The sequence below is a fragment of the Danio aesculapii genome, chromosome 22, assembly GCF_903798145.1.
Source record: "Danio aesculapii chromosome 22, fDanAes4.1, whole genome shotgun sequence".
Taxonomy (NCBI): domain Eukaryota; kingdom Metazoa; phylum Chordata; class Actinopteri; order Cypriniformes; family Danionidae; genus Danio; species Danio aesculapii.
In genome coordinates this window covers 6,190,928-6,208,427 of record NC_079456.1, presented here as the reverse complement: position 1 = coordinate 6,208,427, position 17,500 = coordinate 6,190,928, and the positions used below count along the sequence as shown (strand labels likewise).

Here is a 17,500-nt window from a genome sequence, read left to right as displayed (position 1 = left end):
TTTCGGCACCGCCTTTCCCTTATTATGGTCCATCTCTGACAATTAGCTTGTGTAGCACTTACTGTTTGTTTGACATTCTTGCTAGATTTTGATTATGTCCGCGTAACCTTTGATTAGGTCGGATTGGGTTGGCCCATCTCGAAACCAGCTGACTGTTGCAGATTGGGCCAAATGTCATCATCATATTCACAACTTGCAAGAGATAAAAGCTGCCTGCATGTAAAAACAATAAATTTTTTATTTATTTTTTTTAAAGAAACTGACCGGCCCACATTTAAAAAATGGTCTGGCCCTTTTCCCAATTGCCAGATGGCCAATCCGCCCCTGATTGATAACATCCATTTACAACTATGTTTTAAGATTTCACAATTAGATATTGCTTGATACTAATAGCAGGTTTGGCATGCTGTCCCTGGAGAGAACCCTGATCTCAGAGATAATTGAACCCAGGGCTCCCGCCTGGTCAATTAGCATGTAACAGGGTCCGAGATCAGGTAGTTCTAGAGAGCTGCCCCTGGTTAAGGAGGAAAAGGGGGGAGATGGGGTGGATGGGGGGATTCTTAAAAGTAACAAGAAAGGAGCTATTTATAGTAGGTTTAGATTAATCTGATTGGTTTACCGATGATTGCGGATGAGAGACCAGTCGCAACCAATCATATCACATGCTGAAATTAGTTTAACTTCAAACTTCACTTAATTTCAGTGTTAACGCCATCTGATCCACTGTGTAATCATTAATAACTCATCAGATTTCAATAAAGAAGACGACTTACCCGTCAGTCATGTGCTGCTGATCTGCATTGGTGTTGTAACTCCACTGATTCTGGCCGCAGTCGCGATCTTCTGCTGGAGACGTAGAAAAAGACAAGAACAATATAAAGGCAAGTATTACCTTGTGTATTACCTACAATTATTGTAGCAAAATGAGTTTTAAGGAAAACTGTTAAACAATTCGGTTTTACATAATTGAAGTGTCTTTCATTAAAGGCACGGTATTTTAATTTTGGCCACTAGAGGGCGAGTATTCACAACAAACAAAACCGAATAGTGGCGTCACAATAACATAAAGAAGGTTGAAGTGACCTGACTGTATAGCTGAAATCAACAAACTGATCGATAGCATCTCATTACATGTTCTCGGTGAGATATTCAGAGACAGACTGAAGCTGGATCATCAGAATGGATCTCTGACCATCACAGACATCACGTTTGAACACGCTGGACTATACAAACTACGGATCATTGGTGGAAATGAGGTCTTTTCCAAGACTTATTTTGACCACTAGAGGGCGAGTATTCACAACAAAATCGATTATGGACAACAAACAAAACCGAATAGTGGCGTCACAATAACATAAAGAAGGTTGAAGTGACCTGACTGTATAGCTGAAATCAACAAACTGATCGATAGCATCTCATTATATTATACAAGCTACGGATCATTGGTGGAAATGAGGTCTTTTCCAAGACTTATTTTGGCGAGTATTCACAACAAACAAAATCGATTATGGACAACAAACAAAACTGAATTATGGTTGTTGTGGTTTGCATCATCCAACAGGACTAAAGCAGAGTGGAAACTTTTTTTCTTGTCAAAATTTCTGTACAGAGTGTTGCTGAAGAACTACTGAGATTTTAGCTGCTGTCTGAGCTTTCACCGTCTTTCTACACCTTCCTTTTTTCATGTGTTCAATACTTTTGTCCTGCGTCATTCATTTTATTACACCTAACTTAATATGGTGGAGTTTTCAATACATATTTCCCCCACTGTACCAGTGGGGCAAAGTGTTGGTGATATTTATGTACTTTTGTTTGTTTACATCGTTAAAATGACATTCGTTTTATTCAACAGTAAAAAAAAATGCTTGTGCACTTTCGAATGTTGAAGTGATGTTTTCTTTCTCCTCAAATAACATGAAACATGGCGGTTAGCCTATAACATTTGTATCACATGTCAAATATCCCACAGCCCAATAGTGATTAGGATTAAATAATACTGTTTATATCTCCATGTGTTCCCCAGGTGATGATACTACTGAGATGGATAAACTGAAGACCGTGTCAGTGAGTGTGGGAGAGTCCGTCACTCTAAAATCCGGCGTCACCAAAATAGACAGTTTTGATGTGCTGCAGTGGAGGTTTGGAGAGCTGAACTCAGACGTCACGAACCCATTTGTTGTCATAAACAGACTGAAAGCAAAAAGTGTCGATGGTGCGGCTGGACATAATGAGCAATTCAAAGACAGATTACAACTGGATCAACAAAACGGATGTCTAACAATCAGCGATATCAGACCCACAGACTTTGGAATATATAAACTAAATTTCAGCAGAAATCGGAGAAATGTGATCTCCAAGACATTTATTCTCCAAAGTGAGTTCCTCTTATATGACTTTAAATTGACCATTTAAAACAAGAGTCACCAATCTCGGTCCTGGAGGGCCGGTGTCCCTGCAGAGTTTAGCTCCAACTTGCCTTAACACACCTGCCTGGATGTTTCAAGTGTACTTAGTAAAACCTTGATTAGCTCGTTCAGGTGTGTTTGATTAGAGTTGGAGCTAAAATCTGTAGGGCACCGGCCCTCCAGGAACAAGATTGGTGACCCCTGATTTAAAATCAAGCTTAAAACAAGTAATCATCTAACAATCAAGTTTGGAAGTCTGCGATGAATAAAGCAAAAAAAATCTGATTATTATGCTAAGAAATTAATATATACAACAACGGTAAAAAAAGAAGACATTTCTGTGCTATTTTTCACTTCACGGTTATTTTCAGCAGCTGCTAACTATATGTAGGAGCAACACTTACATTTCTTTCTGTTTCTTATAGAATCGTCAGAGGACGCAGAGGCATCAGAGACAGAATCACTGAGGTCGACATGATCACTGGTGTATAGTAACTGCTGTTATCCTTACAAAACACGTATGCTTTTATCAACCTTTACATCTGGGGAAAAAGCGTTATTTGTATTTGTACTTTCGACTTTAAACATTTTTACAGAGCATGTTTCAGCTGCAGTTTAGATATTTATTACCGTTACATATTATAGTATGTTTTTTTGTTAGTGTGAGACAGTGCAGAGAGTTTAGGAGTTATAAAGAACCTCATCAGACTTTTCCATCCAAACTCTCTCCAAGCTCTCCAGTTTGTAATATTTGCATTGTGTGACACGCATATCTGTCCGGTCTTGCTGTTATTTGTTGGTCTGACATGTTTTATGACATATGTTTAGAGCGATGTCTGCCCTCTAGTGGCGAATATACAGATTGCACACTTTCAAATATAACGCGAATGGGAGGGTGCTCGTCTGAAAGTTCAACTTAATCAGCGTTTTGAACAAAATATGAACTTTTTATAACTTTTAAACACTAATTAAAAGTGTATTTTTTTTCAGTGTTAATGAGCGAATTGGTGATGTTTGAACTCGTTGTTGCGTGCTTGTAACCTTGAATAAAAATCTATTTGACCAATGGTTTCTTTTGACAGCAAATGTAGGTTAGATTTTTGGTTTAATGTTGACGCAACCTGTTTTAACAAACCTCTATATTGTCTGTTGTGCTGATATTCACATGGAAGACGTTGCATATGTTTGTTAAATGACATATAATATGTTTTAATATTTTAAGAGGAAGAAAAGAGAATAACAAAGAACAAAGCGGTTGTCATAAGGGTTGCAAAATTAGGTCACAATACATTTGAATCACATTATCACATTGTTTACAATGTCATACTCAGTCCATTTTTGCCAATACTTGTTGCACTTTTTTGAATCAAGTTTTAGGTTAAAAGTTTTAGGTTAATTCAGTTTTAGGACAATTCCTATCCATTGAGCCCCTGTTGGAGGATCAACCTGAAACCATTTTCGAGTTACAGTTGAAACCAGAAGCTTAAATACACTCTAATAAAAGGAACATAACCATTTAAAAAATGTCTGCTGGTAAATCGTACTAAACGTTTACTATTTTAGGTCCGTTAGGATTACCTTAATGATTTACATTTGCTAAATGCCAGAATAATGAGAGAATTTACTTTTTGAGAATTTTTTTTATAAATTTCTAGACAGTCAAAAGTTTACAGACATTTCCTCTGTCTTTTTTTAGCTTTGCTTTTAAACTGTATAACTTTGGTCAAATGTTTTGAGTATCCTTCCTCAAGCTTCTCACAATAGTTTGCAGGAATTTTGGCCCATTCCTCCTGACAGAATTGGTGTAACTGAGTCAGATTTACTGGCTGTCTTGCTCCCACAAGCTTTTTCAACTCTGCCCACAAATTTTCAATAGGGTTGAGATCAGGGGTTTGTGATGGCCACTCCAAAACATTCACTCTGTTGTCCTTAAAGCAAATTTTAACTAATTTGGCAGTATGCTTAGGGTCACGGTCCTTTTGAAGGACCCATTTGTGGCCAAGTTTTAATTTCCTGGCTGATGTCTTGAGATGTTGCTTCAGTATTTCTACATAATGTTCTCTCTTCATGATGCCATCTATGCTGTGAAGTGGACCAGTCCCTCCTGCAGCAAAACAGCCCCACAACATGATGCTGCCACCCCCATACTTCACAGTTAGGATGGTGTTTCTAGGCTTGTAAGCTTTCCCCTTTGTCCTCCAAATGTAACACTGGTCAGTATGGCCAAACAGTTCAATCTTAGTTCCATCAGACCACAGGACATGTCTCCAAAAATTAATCTTTTCCCAGTGTAATTTTTTGTTGTTGATTCTGGCTTGTTGATTTTCCCATGTTGTCACACAAGGAAGCAGTGTGTTTGAGGTTTTCCTTAAATACTATTCTACAGTTAACCTCCAATTAACTAAAATGTTGTCAGTTAGCCAATCAGAAACTTCCAAAACCTTGGCACCATCATCTGAGCTTTTTCAGAGGCGTAATAATCGTATTGTATGTAAACTTGTCTTTCAAGAAAAGTTATAACAATTTCTCAAAAATATCTCTCTCATTATTCTGCTATTAAAGCAGAACAGAAACTAATGTGATAATCCTGAATAGCTAAAAGAGAAAAAGTTTAGTCACATTAACATCTGACTTTTTAAAAAAAATGGTTATGTGCCTTTTTATACAGTGTATGTAAACTTCTGCTTTCAACTGTATGGCTTTTATGTTACTTACCAAAAGTATTTGAACGAAGTATTTGCAGGCAGTTGGTCCAGTTTCTGGTATTTTCCCAAAGTATAATGGGATAAATGAGTAATCCAATTCTTCTCCAATTATCTTTTTTATTTCAGTCGCTACTTCAAACCAGAAGGGCTGTATTTTTGGGCAAGCCCAACAAATCTGAACATGGTTAGCTATTGAGGTTCCACATTGTCTTCAACAAGAGCCAAAACATTCAATACCAGTACGCAGTGCAGAGAGTTTAGGAGTTATAAAGAACCTCATCAGACTTTTCCATCCAAACTCTCTTCAAGCTCTCCAGTTTGTAATATTTGCATTGTGTGACACATATCTGACCGGTCTTGCTGTTATTTGTTGGTCTGACATGTTTTATGACATATGTTTTGAGCGATGTCTGCCCTCTAGTGGCGAATATGCAGATTGCACACTTTCAAATATAACGCGAATGGGAGGGTGCTCGTCTGAAAGTTCAACTTAATCAGCGTTTTGAACAAAATATTAACTTTTTATAACTTTTAAACACTAGTAAAAACTTGCCTTGTGATATTGAGTGTGATAAATTATTGTCACGTGCTTATAAACACCTCGAAGGACCCTTTGCGGGTGGGTGCGCGCAAACAAACTCGTACGAGCTTTTTTCCGGTGAGGGATTTTCTGAGGCTGCAGATCTTTAATGCTCTTCCATGATTGGAAATTCAAAATTGCTTCCTTATTCCCTATAAGCAAAATTAGGAACAGAAACGCTACCGAGTGATTTTAACTTAGTTTCATATAACTTACTCAAACTACCAAAGTGAAACTATGTCAATAATCGTAGTTTAGCACGTTTAAAAAGCAGTGTTAATCCTCGAACAGTTTAAGAGCACCGTAACTTGAAGGACAACCTTACCTCTCCTATTTACCCTGCAGAAATATGTGGATGCTTCTCTTTTACTTTCCGTTACTCGTAGATGGTGAGTATTATGGCTTTCGGTTTTATTTTCACTTTACCAACTCTTCTGAGATCTCCAAAAATAATTTACAACAAGGCTAAATTATACTCTGTTGTTAACGGGTTTTGTGGAGTTCAGGACGAGACCCGAAGAAAATACACTGTTCATGGACCATGAGATTTAAGGCTTTTTTATTGCCTAATGAAAGGAAACATCCAAAATATGCATTCATTAGTGTTTTGAATCGCACTTTATCTATTTATGTATGCTGACATTTCAATAACAATACATATTTTAAAGCCAGCCTTCTCAAAATGACAATAGGTTTATCCTGCACTGAACAATACTGTACCGGTCAAAAGTTTGGGGTCAGTAGAATTTTTAAATGTTTTAATATAAGCTTCTCCTGCTCACCAAGGCTGCATTTAGTTCATCAAAAACACAGTAAAACTGTAAAACTGAAATGTTATTGCACTGTAGTAGTTTATAATTTAATTTAATAATTTATTGCAGTGATTTTAAAGATGAATTATTCGTTTCAGAGTCACATGGTCCTTCAGAAATCACTCTATTATTAATTATTATTATTATTATTATTGGTAATAGTAATAAACTACATACAATAAGAAAGCATTTATTTAAAATTTTAATAAATATTTAATAATTGAAATGTTTTTTTTTACATTTAATAAATGTCACCTTGATGAACAGAATAATTTTCTTTAATAAGAAAAACTGACCCCAAACTTTTGACCGGTAGTGCATATATATATACAGTTGAAGTCATAATTAATAACCCCCTTGAATTACTAGCCCCCCTGGTTATTTTTTTACCCAATTTCTGTTTAACAGAGAGAAGATTTTTTTCAACACATTTCTAATCATAATAGTTTAATAACTCATCTCTAATAATGATTTATTTTATCTTTGTCATGATGACAGTAAACAATATTTGACTAGATATTCTTCGAGACACTTCTATACAGCTTAAAGTGACATTTAAAGGCTTAACTAGGTTAATTAGGTTAACTAGGCAGGTTAGGGTAATTAGGCAAGTTATTGTATAACGATGGTTTATTCTGCAGACAATCGAGAAATAAGGAGGCTAATAATTTTGACCTCAAAATCTTTTTTAAAAATTAAAAACTGCTTTTATTCTAGCCAAAATAAAACAAATAAGACTTTCCAGAAGAAACAATATTATCAGACATACTGTGAAAAATTATTTGCTCTGTTAAACATAATTTGGGAGATATTTAAAAAAAGAATTAAAAATTTTAAGGGGGTGAATAATTCTGACTTCAACTGTATATAGGGATGCACTGAAATGAAAATTCTTGGCCGAAATCGAAAACTGAAAAAGAGGAAGCCGAGGCCGAAAACCGAAACATCAAAATAAATTTTGCCAATTACTATTTGATTTATGGCTATGACTGTGTATTAACCTTACTAAAATCAAAGCATTGCAATTGCATAAATTAATAATAATGTTTCAAAGAATAAATCAATTACAAATTATGAAAATATTTAGCACAATGCAGCAATGGGTTATCAGTTCTGGGGATGGGGACTTATTACAGTAAAAAGTAGCTATTTTATTTTACCCAATAAATGCATCAATAATATCCATTGATTTTTATAGTCAATCAAATGAACTTAAAAACTGCAACATAATTGATTGAGCCCGAACTACAAAACTAAATTTGAAACAATTTTGGTATCAGTTTTGCTTAAGTTACACACTAGTTTGATCATGTGTAAATATCATTTTAACTATGTAGTTTACATATTATTATAATAGGACTACATCATGCTAACGATATCACAGGCGATTGTCTTCTTATTGTATTAGCAGATTTAGAGGATACATATACATGATTTTTTAAGACATTGCAAGTGGTGACAAAACAACATGAGATGTAGTTTTATGCTATACAAATTTCACAGGAAGGCTAATAATTTTGACCTCAATTTTGAACTTATTAGCCCCCCTGTTTATTTTGTTCCCCAATTTCGGTTTAACAGAGAGAAGCTTTTTTTCAGCACATTTCTAAACATAAGTTTTAATAACTCATCTCTAATAACTGATTTATTTTATCTTTGCCATGATAACAGTACATATTATTGACTAGATATCATTCAAGACACTTCTATACAGCTTAAAGTGACATTTAAAGGCTTAACTAGGTTAATTAGGTTAACTAGGCAGGTTAGGGTAATTAGGCAAGTTATTGTATAATGATGGTTTGTTCTGTAGACAATCGATAAACAAATTGGCTAATAAGGGGCTAATAATATTGACCTTAAAATGGTGTTTAATAAATTAAAAACTGCTTTTATTCTAGCCGAAATAAAGCAAACAAGACTTTCTCTAGAAGAAAAAATATTATCAGACATACTGTGAAAATTTCCTTGCTCTGTTAACCATCATTTGGGAAATATATATATATATATATATATATATATATATATATATATATATATATATATATATATATATATATATATATATATAAAAAATTCAAAGGGGGGCTAATAATTCTGACTTCAACTGTGTATATATATTAGACAGTGCAAGATGAAGTCATTTAATCATATATACATATATTCATTCATTCATTTTCCTTAGGCTCAGTCTCTAATTCAGAGGTCGCCACAGCAGACTGAACCGCCAACTATTCCAATTCCAGCATATGTTTTATGCAGCGAATACCCTTCCAGCTGCAACCTAGTATTGGTGGAGGGAGTTCCGCTCAAAATGTGTTGGAATTGGAGCTCAAATGGACATAAGAAATATAAATGTTAAGGATGGAATGTTGTGAAGCTACACACCACAGAACACAAAATATGTGGCAACTGAGTATGGACACACCAACTTGACATAAAATCTGGCAGAATACACAAAGCAGCATTCGTTTGCATATATAATCTAAATTAAGTGAATGTTTCCAAACAATGTTGATAATTGAAAGAACCAAAAAAAAAAAAAACCATCATGGGTTAATTTGGCCAAGCAGGATGCACATCTATGAGTATGTTGATCCTGGAACATCATTCATTCATTTTTCTTCAGCTTAGTCCCTTATTCATCAGGGATCGCCACAGTGGAATGAACCGCCAATTTATTCAGCATATGTTTTACACAGCAGACGCCCTTCCAGCTGCAACCCAGTACTGGGAAACATACACTACGGACAATTTAGTTTACCCAATTCCCATATAGTGCCATGTGTTTGGACTGTGGGGGAAACCGGAGCACCCGGAGGAAACCCACGCCAACACCGGGGAGAACATGCAAACTCCACACAGAAATGCCAACTAAGCTGGGACTCGAACCAGTGACCTTCTTGCTGTGAGGCGACAGTACTAATGCAATATCAGTTTTGTTCGAAAATATCCTCCTGAGACCCGAGGAAATGTTTTTCTTTTTTTTTCTGTGATTTCCTACATCCTTTGGGTTAAAAAAAAGCTACAATTTAGAGTTTTTACAGTTTGTTTTTATATATTTACTGTAATTTTACAGCATGTCCACTGTAGTGGACCACAGGACCATCTTAGTTCAAAACGACGGCCACTCAGACAACAAAACTGTACAGGATATGGCTGTAAAGGGATATTAATCCCTGGCTTGCATGGTTCAGGATCTGTAGAGCCGCGCATCGTTGGATTTGCTCTTCAGTGTTTGGACTCTCAGTAGTGATTATTAAACCACACTGAACTGAGCTAAACTGAACTGAACTTAAACACTACAAACTGAACTACACTGTTCCTATTTACTGTGACCTTTTATGTGAAGCTGCTTTGACACAATCTACATTGTATAAGCGCTATACAAATAAAGGTGAATTGAATTGAATTGAATATTAATGTAACAAAAACAAAACAAAAGCCATGTTTTTCCTTTTGTGTTGAAATTCCTGAAACAGTTCAACTCAAAAGTGATGTTAATCCAGAACAAATTTAACATAAAAGTGATTTAAAAGCAACACAATCTCACGCAATTCGTAACTTTTTGATTTGGTGGCTAATTCGTACGATCTAATTCGTACAATTTAGTACGATTTGCTCATCCCCCAATGACGGTTGGGTTTAGGGGTGGGGTTAGGTGCCACGCCTCCTTTTTAAAATCGTACAATTTCGTACGATTTGCTCATCCCCCAATGACGGTTGGGTTTAGGGGTGGGGTTAGGTGCCACGCCCCCTTTTTAAAATCGTACAATTTCGTACGATTTGCTCATCCCCCAATGACGGTTGGGTTTAGGGGTGGGGTTAGGTGCCACGCCCCCTTTTTAAAATCGTACAATTTCGTACGATTTGCTCATCCCCCAATGACGGTTGAGTTTAGGGGTGGGGTTAGGTGCCACGCCTCCTTTTTAAAATCGTACAATTTCGTACGACTGAACTCGTACGAATTAGCCACTAAACTGACAATACGTAAAATATTTACGTTTTCTCGTGAGATCAGGCTGTTTAAAACTGATTGTCATTCTCTAATTGTCTGATTGTCAGACTCTAAATCAGAGTCTGCCTCAACTATATCTTCCAGATAAGATAGTTATCTGGACTATCTTATCATTTTTTTCTTATCTTCAACTATCTTAAGAATCCTCTCTGCTTCAGTTCTGCCTCCTACAACATGCAGTCATTAATTACATTGAGATGGTCCTGGTGTCCACAATAGGATGATATTTCGAAACACAAACAAGTTAACAGCTTTGAAAGCTGAATGTATTGTTCCTGACACGTTAATAAACAAATATATATGTAATAATAATAGTAAAAAAACATTTAAAAAGCTAAATTTTACATGCCTCTCTCCTTCCCATAAAATGTGCTTGTTTGTATATCAGCCATTTTGGATGCAGTGTAAGAAGTGGTTCCTAGCATGCCAGCCAATCAAATGACATATCCCTAGAAAGCCCAGCTACTTGACAGAGTAGCTCAAACAATTCAAAGAAAATTCATGAAAACGCAATGTCCACTACAGAGGACACAAGTCAATGGGCGGGCTCTCAGGAGGATATAATCCATACCCAATCCCTACACCGAAACCCAACCCATAACTCTAAATTATTCCCATAAATCAGAGGGGATTAATAGTTGGATAACATTTATGTAGAAGCAAGTATCCCTGCTGTCAATTACTAGACACGCCCCTTACTTCTGATTGGCTGTAAGTGAGTTTTAGGATTTCAGACCCACACCAGTGGTCAAGAGTTTCTCAAATATTGCACTTTTACTAACCTTCAGAGATTTGTTCAACCTTAATCTCTAAAACATCTCTGACCTGCAGGTGCTCTTGGTGTGACAGATAAAAGTCAATTCGTGTCAGTAATAGAGGGAGATTCTGTCACTTTATACGCTGATCCTACAGAAATTCAGAAAGCTGATCTGATATTGTGGACGTTTGGACCTGACAGCACCCGAATAGCTCAGTTCAACAGAATGGATAATAAAATCTCACTGTATGAAGAGATTCTTGATGGGAAATTCAGAGATAGACTGAAGCTAGACAGTAAAACTGGATCTCTGACCATCACAAACACCAAAACAACAGACTCCGGACTTTACAAACTGGAGCTCATTGGAAGAAAAGAGGTCCCATCTATGAAGTTCAGCATTATTGTTTATGGTGAGCTGCCATCTAAGTGCATTTGGCCTGATTTGACTGAATTGAGTATGGATTTATTCGATTTTTTCCTTTGTTTTTAGCTCATCTGCCTGTTCCTATCCTTACCAGTTACTCTTCGCAATGTTTTTCATCGCATCTTAATTGTTTACTGGTGTGTTCAGTGGTGAATGTGAGCGCTGTGAGTCTCTCCTGGTACAAAGGAAACAGTATATTGTCCAGCATCAGTGTGTCTGATCTCAGCATCAGTCTCTCTCTACCTCTGGAGGTGGAATATCAGGATAAAAACACCTACTGCTGCGTGATCAACAACACCATCAGCAACCAGACCACACATCTGGACATCAACACACTCTGTCAGCCATGTTCAGGTACTGATCTCCATAGGGGTGTGTTCCAGAAGGCATCTGCTAAACCATGTGATCTAGTTTGAGTAAACCTAAACATGCTTACTCGAGGAATGTCGGTTTCCAAATTGTTTCTCGGAGTAAGTTAAAGGGTCAGTTCACCCAAAATTGAAAATCCTGTCATTTACACGCTAGTTCCAAACCTGTTCATTTAAAATGAGATATTTTGAAAAATGTTAAGTGATACTGGTGGCTCAGTAGTTCAGTTGGCATTTCTGTGTGGAGTTTGCCTGTTTGTTGGTGTGGGTTTCCTCCGGGTGCTCCGGTTTCCCCCACAGTCCAAAGACATGCGCTATAGGTGAATTGAATAAACCAGGGGTGGCCCAACAAAGTCCTGGAGAGCCGGTGTCCTGCATATTTTAGTTCCAACCCCAATTAAACACACTTGAACCAGCTAATCAAGCTCTTTCTAGGTACACTAAAACTTCCAGACTAGTTAGAGCTAAACTATGCAGGACACCGGCCCTTCAGGATCGAGTTTGGACACCACTGTTCTAGTATAGCTAGTAAGACCTTGATTAGCTGGTTCAGATGTTTGATTAGGGCTGGAGCTCAACTCTCCAGGACACCAGCCCTCCAGAACCGAGTTTGGACACCTCTGGAATAAATAATGATGTCATTATAATAGAAGTCAATGAGGCAAAACCAGCCTCCAACATAACAAAAGGTTAGTCAATTTGAACAGTACACAAGGCTTAGATTAGCGTAAGTTGCACATCCTGAAATGTATCTCTGTTTTTGGAGCCAAAAGCTGATACTATTTGCTTACACATCCTTTAACGTACCCAGGTTTATTCACATAGCCTGCTTTCTGGAACACCCCTCATATATTTAGAAATGATTCAGTTAATAATGATGCTGTCTATTTCCAATTTAGCGGCAGGTTTGTCCACTAATTTGATAGCGGGGATCTGCGCTGTCGCCCCGGTTTCAGTTTTGATATTGATTTTCTGTGGCTTTCACTATTGTAAACGACGATGGAAAACAATTCAGGGTATGTGACACAAACATCTTATTTGCAAAATAACTTCTGTGCATTGTGTAAAATACAGCTTAGACCTTTTCAGTTCAAGTCTACTTCCTTTATTTTCGACAGAACGACTACATAGAAACCAGAACACTGGATTAACTGGTGAGATAATTGTGTTTGTTGTGATATGTTTCTTCCTACTAAAGCCCAGGTCAGATCACACAAGTTTGTCACGATTTTGGCATGATTTCCTTCGCGTAGGGATTCGTAAACAGCAAATGGGCGTCATCACACAAGATCTAATCGTTTCTTCTCGAGTAATGTGGCATAGCTCATGACAACGATACCAAGCCTGCGACGCCTCACGACACCTTCACAGAAAGTCTAGCATGTTTCATTTTTTCCTCTTTCTTCATGACGAGTTCCGTCCCTGTTTTAAGCAATTTTATCTGACAGACTGGCATAAATAAGCAGACATCTTCATTGTCACAATGAGTTTCAGAGTTCTCTCAGCCTACCAACAGAGTTTGTTCTTCTGAGGTAATCTGGAAACATGTTTAGTGCTGCGAATACATTGCAAAAGCATTTCCTGCTTATTCAGATTAGTCATTAATAGTGAACACAGTTTAATATAGGCTTCTCTGAAACTGTGAATATTTCAATTTCATATTATTTAGGCTAGATCTAGTCATTCCTTATCGTGTAATGTGGCATAGTTCATGACAACGATACCAAGCCTGCGACGCCTCACGACACCATCACAGTGAGTTTCAGAGTTCTCTCAGCCTTCCAACAGACGTTTTTCCTTCGAAGTAATCTGGAAACATGTTCAGTGCTGCGAATACATTGCAAAAGCATTTCCTGCTTATTCAAATTAGTCATTAATAGTGAAAACAGATTAATATAGGCTTCTCTAAAACTGAATATTTCAATTTCATTTTATTTAGGTTAGATCTAATCGATTCTTATCGTGTAATGTGGCATAGTTCATGACAACGACACCAAGCCTGTGACGCCTCACGACACTATCACAGTGAGTTTCAGAGTTCTCTCAGCCTTTCAACAGACTTTGTTCTTCTGAGGTAATCTGGAGACATGTTCAGTGCTGCGAATACATTGCAAAAGCATTTCCTGCTTATTCAGATTAGTCATTAATAGTGAAAACAGATTAATATAGGCTTCTCTGAAACTGTGAATATTTCAATTTCATTTTATTTAGGTTAGATTTAATCGTTTCTTATTGTGTAATGTGGCATAGTTCATGGCAACAACACCAAGCCTGTGACGCCTCACGACACCATCACAGAAAGTCTAGCATTTTTCATTTTTTTCTCTTTCTACACGATGAGTTCCATCACGTGGGCGACACTGTGCAATAGGAGCACATCATTTCTCGGTTATATCAGTTGGTGCTGCCGTAAATGCGCCGGTCAGGTAATCAAAAAAATAGGCTGCATATATATATATATATATATATATATATATATATATGGGTAGGTCACAGGTCAATAACATCAATCATTAGCCATGCAAACTTCAACTACCTTTTCTAAAATATTAAAGTGTTTTAAGCAACTTTATCTGACAGACTGGAATAAATAAGCAGACATCTTCATTGTCACAATGAGTTTCAGAGTTCTCTCAGCCTTCCAACAGTGTTTGTCCTTCCGAGGTAATCTGGAGACATGTTCAGTGCTGCGAATACATTTCAAAGGCATTTCCTGCTTATTCAAATTAGTCATTAATAGTGAAAACAGATTAATATAGGCTTCTCTGAAACTGTGAATATTTCAATTTCATTTTATTTAGGTTAGATCTAATCGTTTCTTATCGTGTAATGTGGCATAGTTCATGGCAATGATACCAAGCCTGCGACGCCTCACGACACCATCACAGAAAGTCTAAAATGTTTCATTTTTTGATCTATATTAATAGATTATTATTTTATTTAACAAACCAACACAATCTCACGGCAATTCGTGTATTGTTGCATATAGTGGACTTTTTTTTGAAGTGCATCACCTCAAATGTTATTCGTTTTCTTGTTTATAGATAACTGACCAACAAAAGAAACATTAAAATTAAGGTAAAAATAATATTAAACAAAATTAATAAAAAAAAAAAATTTCCATGAAAAATAAACGAATTATGTTTTTGTCCCTCTGCTATACTCAACTATACAGGTGGATGATTTAATTAGATCAGAAAATAAGGATTTAATGAATGCTTCACTGTGATCGTATTACAAACCTCCGTCATTAATTTGTTAATTTTGTAATATGTCATTATGTTAAAGTTTATGTCTTGAGCATCTGATTTTTCTTTGCTGTTGATGTGCTTTCATTTTTTCCATCTCACTCAGTTCAGGTTCAGGCGAGGAAGTGTTTAATAAGCATCTCTGGCAGGAAATTATGTATTTAGATTTCAAAGAAAATGTCTTAATATTAAAAAGGAATCATAAGTTTGATCCTCTCCATGTCATGACGAATGCCCTTAAAATATGTAGCCTAGGTGTCAGCAAGCATCGGTGTTTATTGAGATTGAAATACGATTGAAATTGAGATAAGAAATATTGTTATAGCAACACTTGTGACTGCGTTGGGAAAAAGCGCTCGACGTAGACGTCACAGGATGACGGACTGTGAAGGAACGTGTAGTCTGCCACATTTGTTATCCACGACAAGTCAAGATTTATCAAGAAAAAAATAAAAATAAAAAAATAAATAAAAATAATAAATAAATAAATAAACAAACAAACAAATAAATAAATAAATAAAAATAATAAATAAACAAATAAATATATAAACAAATAAATAAATAAATAAATAAATAAATAAATAAATAAAAAATGGCATAATCTGACCTTCGTAACTGACAACAAAAATCGTGTGATCTGACCTGGGCTTAAGACGTCTTTACAAAGACCTGTGGGTTATAATCAGATACATACAAAATCTACTTACCTTTTTTTTAATCAGTGGATTTATGCAGAATGTTTTGAGCTGAAAACAAAAACAAACAATAAATAAAAATAACCTCTTCAATTTTATTTCGGGTTTACATTGAAAACCCAATTAGAACCACTTGTTTGGTAAACAAAGCTATAATATGATATATGGACAGCTAGTGTTTCTTCCCATACTGATAGACTTCCGGTAAATGGGAGACTTTTTTTCCATTTCATAAGGTTCCTTTTACAGTATCGATGTTGTAATGTAATTAAAATGTAATAAGTTAAGTGGACTTCAGCGTTCATTTAGTTGTTCAAACGTAAAATGAGATGAAAAGCCGTTTACACGCAAACGCTGTCAGGATCAGCAGGAGAGAGCAGGAACTCCATTAAAAATACTAGGGGTAAATACTGGAAGCCTTCATATTTTAAAGACATGTACAATCTGAGATTATATCGTATATCAATCAGGCGGTGAAGGTGGTTGATTATTAAAGAAAGCAGACCTTAAACGTCACAATTTTGTGACTGCATACAGTTCACTGGAAGCGCTTGACCCAGGTCACTGAAAAAGTTACTGAAAAGTCCTTCTGCATAAAAAACGTTGAGTTATTTAATTAACCCAATGGCTGAGTTAAACATATTTGGTGCTTTGTTTGGTTATTTTTAACCTTTATTAGGTTATTTAGTAATAGCTATACCAGTTGAGTTAAATATTTGGTCCTTTGTTTGGTTATTTTTAACCTTTATTAGGTTATTTAGTAATAGCTATACCAGTTGAGTTAAATATTTGGTCCTTTGTTTGGTTATTTTTAACCTTTATTAGGTTATTTAGTAATAACTATACCAGTTGAGTTAAATATTTGGTGCTTTGTTTGGTTATTTTTAACCTTTATTAGGTTGTTTAGTAATAACTATACCGGTTGAGTTAAATATTTGGTGCTTTGTATGGTTATTTTTAACCTTTATTAGGTTATTTAGTAATAACTATACCGGTTGAGTTAAATATTTGGTGCTTTGTTTGGTTATTTTGAACCTTTATTAGGTTATTTAGTAATAACTATACCGGTTGAGTTAAATATTTGGTGCTTTGTTTGGTTATTTTGAACCTTTATTAGGTTATTTAGTAATAACTATACCGGTTGAGTTAAATAATTGGTGCTTTGTTTGGTTATTTTTAACCTTTATTAGGTTATTTAGTAATAGCTATACCAGTTGAGTTAAATATTTGGTGCTTTGTTTGGTTATTTTGAACCTTTATTAGGTTATTTAGTAATAACTATACCGGCTGAGTTAAATAATTGGTGCTTTGTTTGGTTATTTTTAACCTTTATTAGGTTATTTAGTAATAACTATTCCGGTTGAGTTAAATATTTGGTGCTTTGTTTGGTTATTTTTAACCTTTATTAGGTTATTTAGTAATAACTATACCGGTTGAGTTAAATATTTGGTGCTTTGTTTGGTTATTTTGAACCTTTATTAGGTT

At 35.8% G+C, this 17,500-nt stretch overlaps 2 protein-coding genes across 2 annotated transcripts in view; both read left to right on the top strand.

Annotated features, from left to right (window-relative positions):
• LOC130216674 (uncharacterized) overlaps positions 1-3,747 on the top strand; it is a 12,155-nt gene extending 8,408 nt beyond the window's left edge. The window contains exons 4-5 of the mRNA XM_056448558.1: positions 2,024-2,374; positions 2,831-3,747. Coding sequence (XP_056304533.1) covers positions 2,024-2,374; positions 2,831-2,883 — 404 coding nt within the window. The 3' untranslated portion in view covers positions 2,884-3,747. The remainder of the gene's footprint in view (positions 1-2,023; positions 2,375-2,830) is intronic.
• A 2,292-nt stretch (positions 3,748-6,039) lies between these two features.
• Positions 6,040-12,120, top strand: LOC130216570 (uncharacterized). Its single transcript, XM_056448465.1, has 3 exons — positions 6,040-6,079; positions 11,352-11,690; positions 11,771-12,120. The coding sequence occupies exons 1-3, from the start codon at positions 6,040-6,042 to the stop codon at positions 12,118-12,120; spliced, it is 729 nt and encodes a 242-aa protein (XP_056304440.1).
• The last annotated feature ends 5,380 nt before the right edge of the window (positions 12,121-17,500 follow it).

What these genes read in the sequence shown, in the direction of transcription:
- LOC130216570 (XM_056448465.1), top strand. Translation starts at nt 6,040, where the DNA reads ATGTGGATGCTTCTCTTTTACTTTCCGTTACTCGTAGATG. An exon ending in CTTTCCGTTACTCGTAGATG is followed by an intron (nt 6,080 to 11,351) that starts GTGAGTATTATG and finishes TCTGACCTGCAG; the next exon opens with GTGCTCTTGGTGTGACAGAT. An exon ending in GTTCAGCATTATTGTTTATG is followed by an intron (nt 11,691 to 11,770) that starts GTGAGCTGCCAT and finishes CTTTGTTTTTAG; the next exon opens with CTCATCTGCCTGTTCCTATC.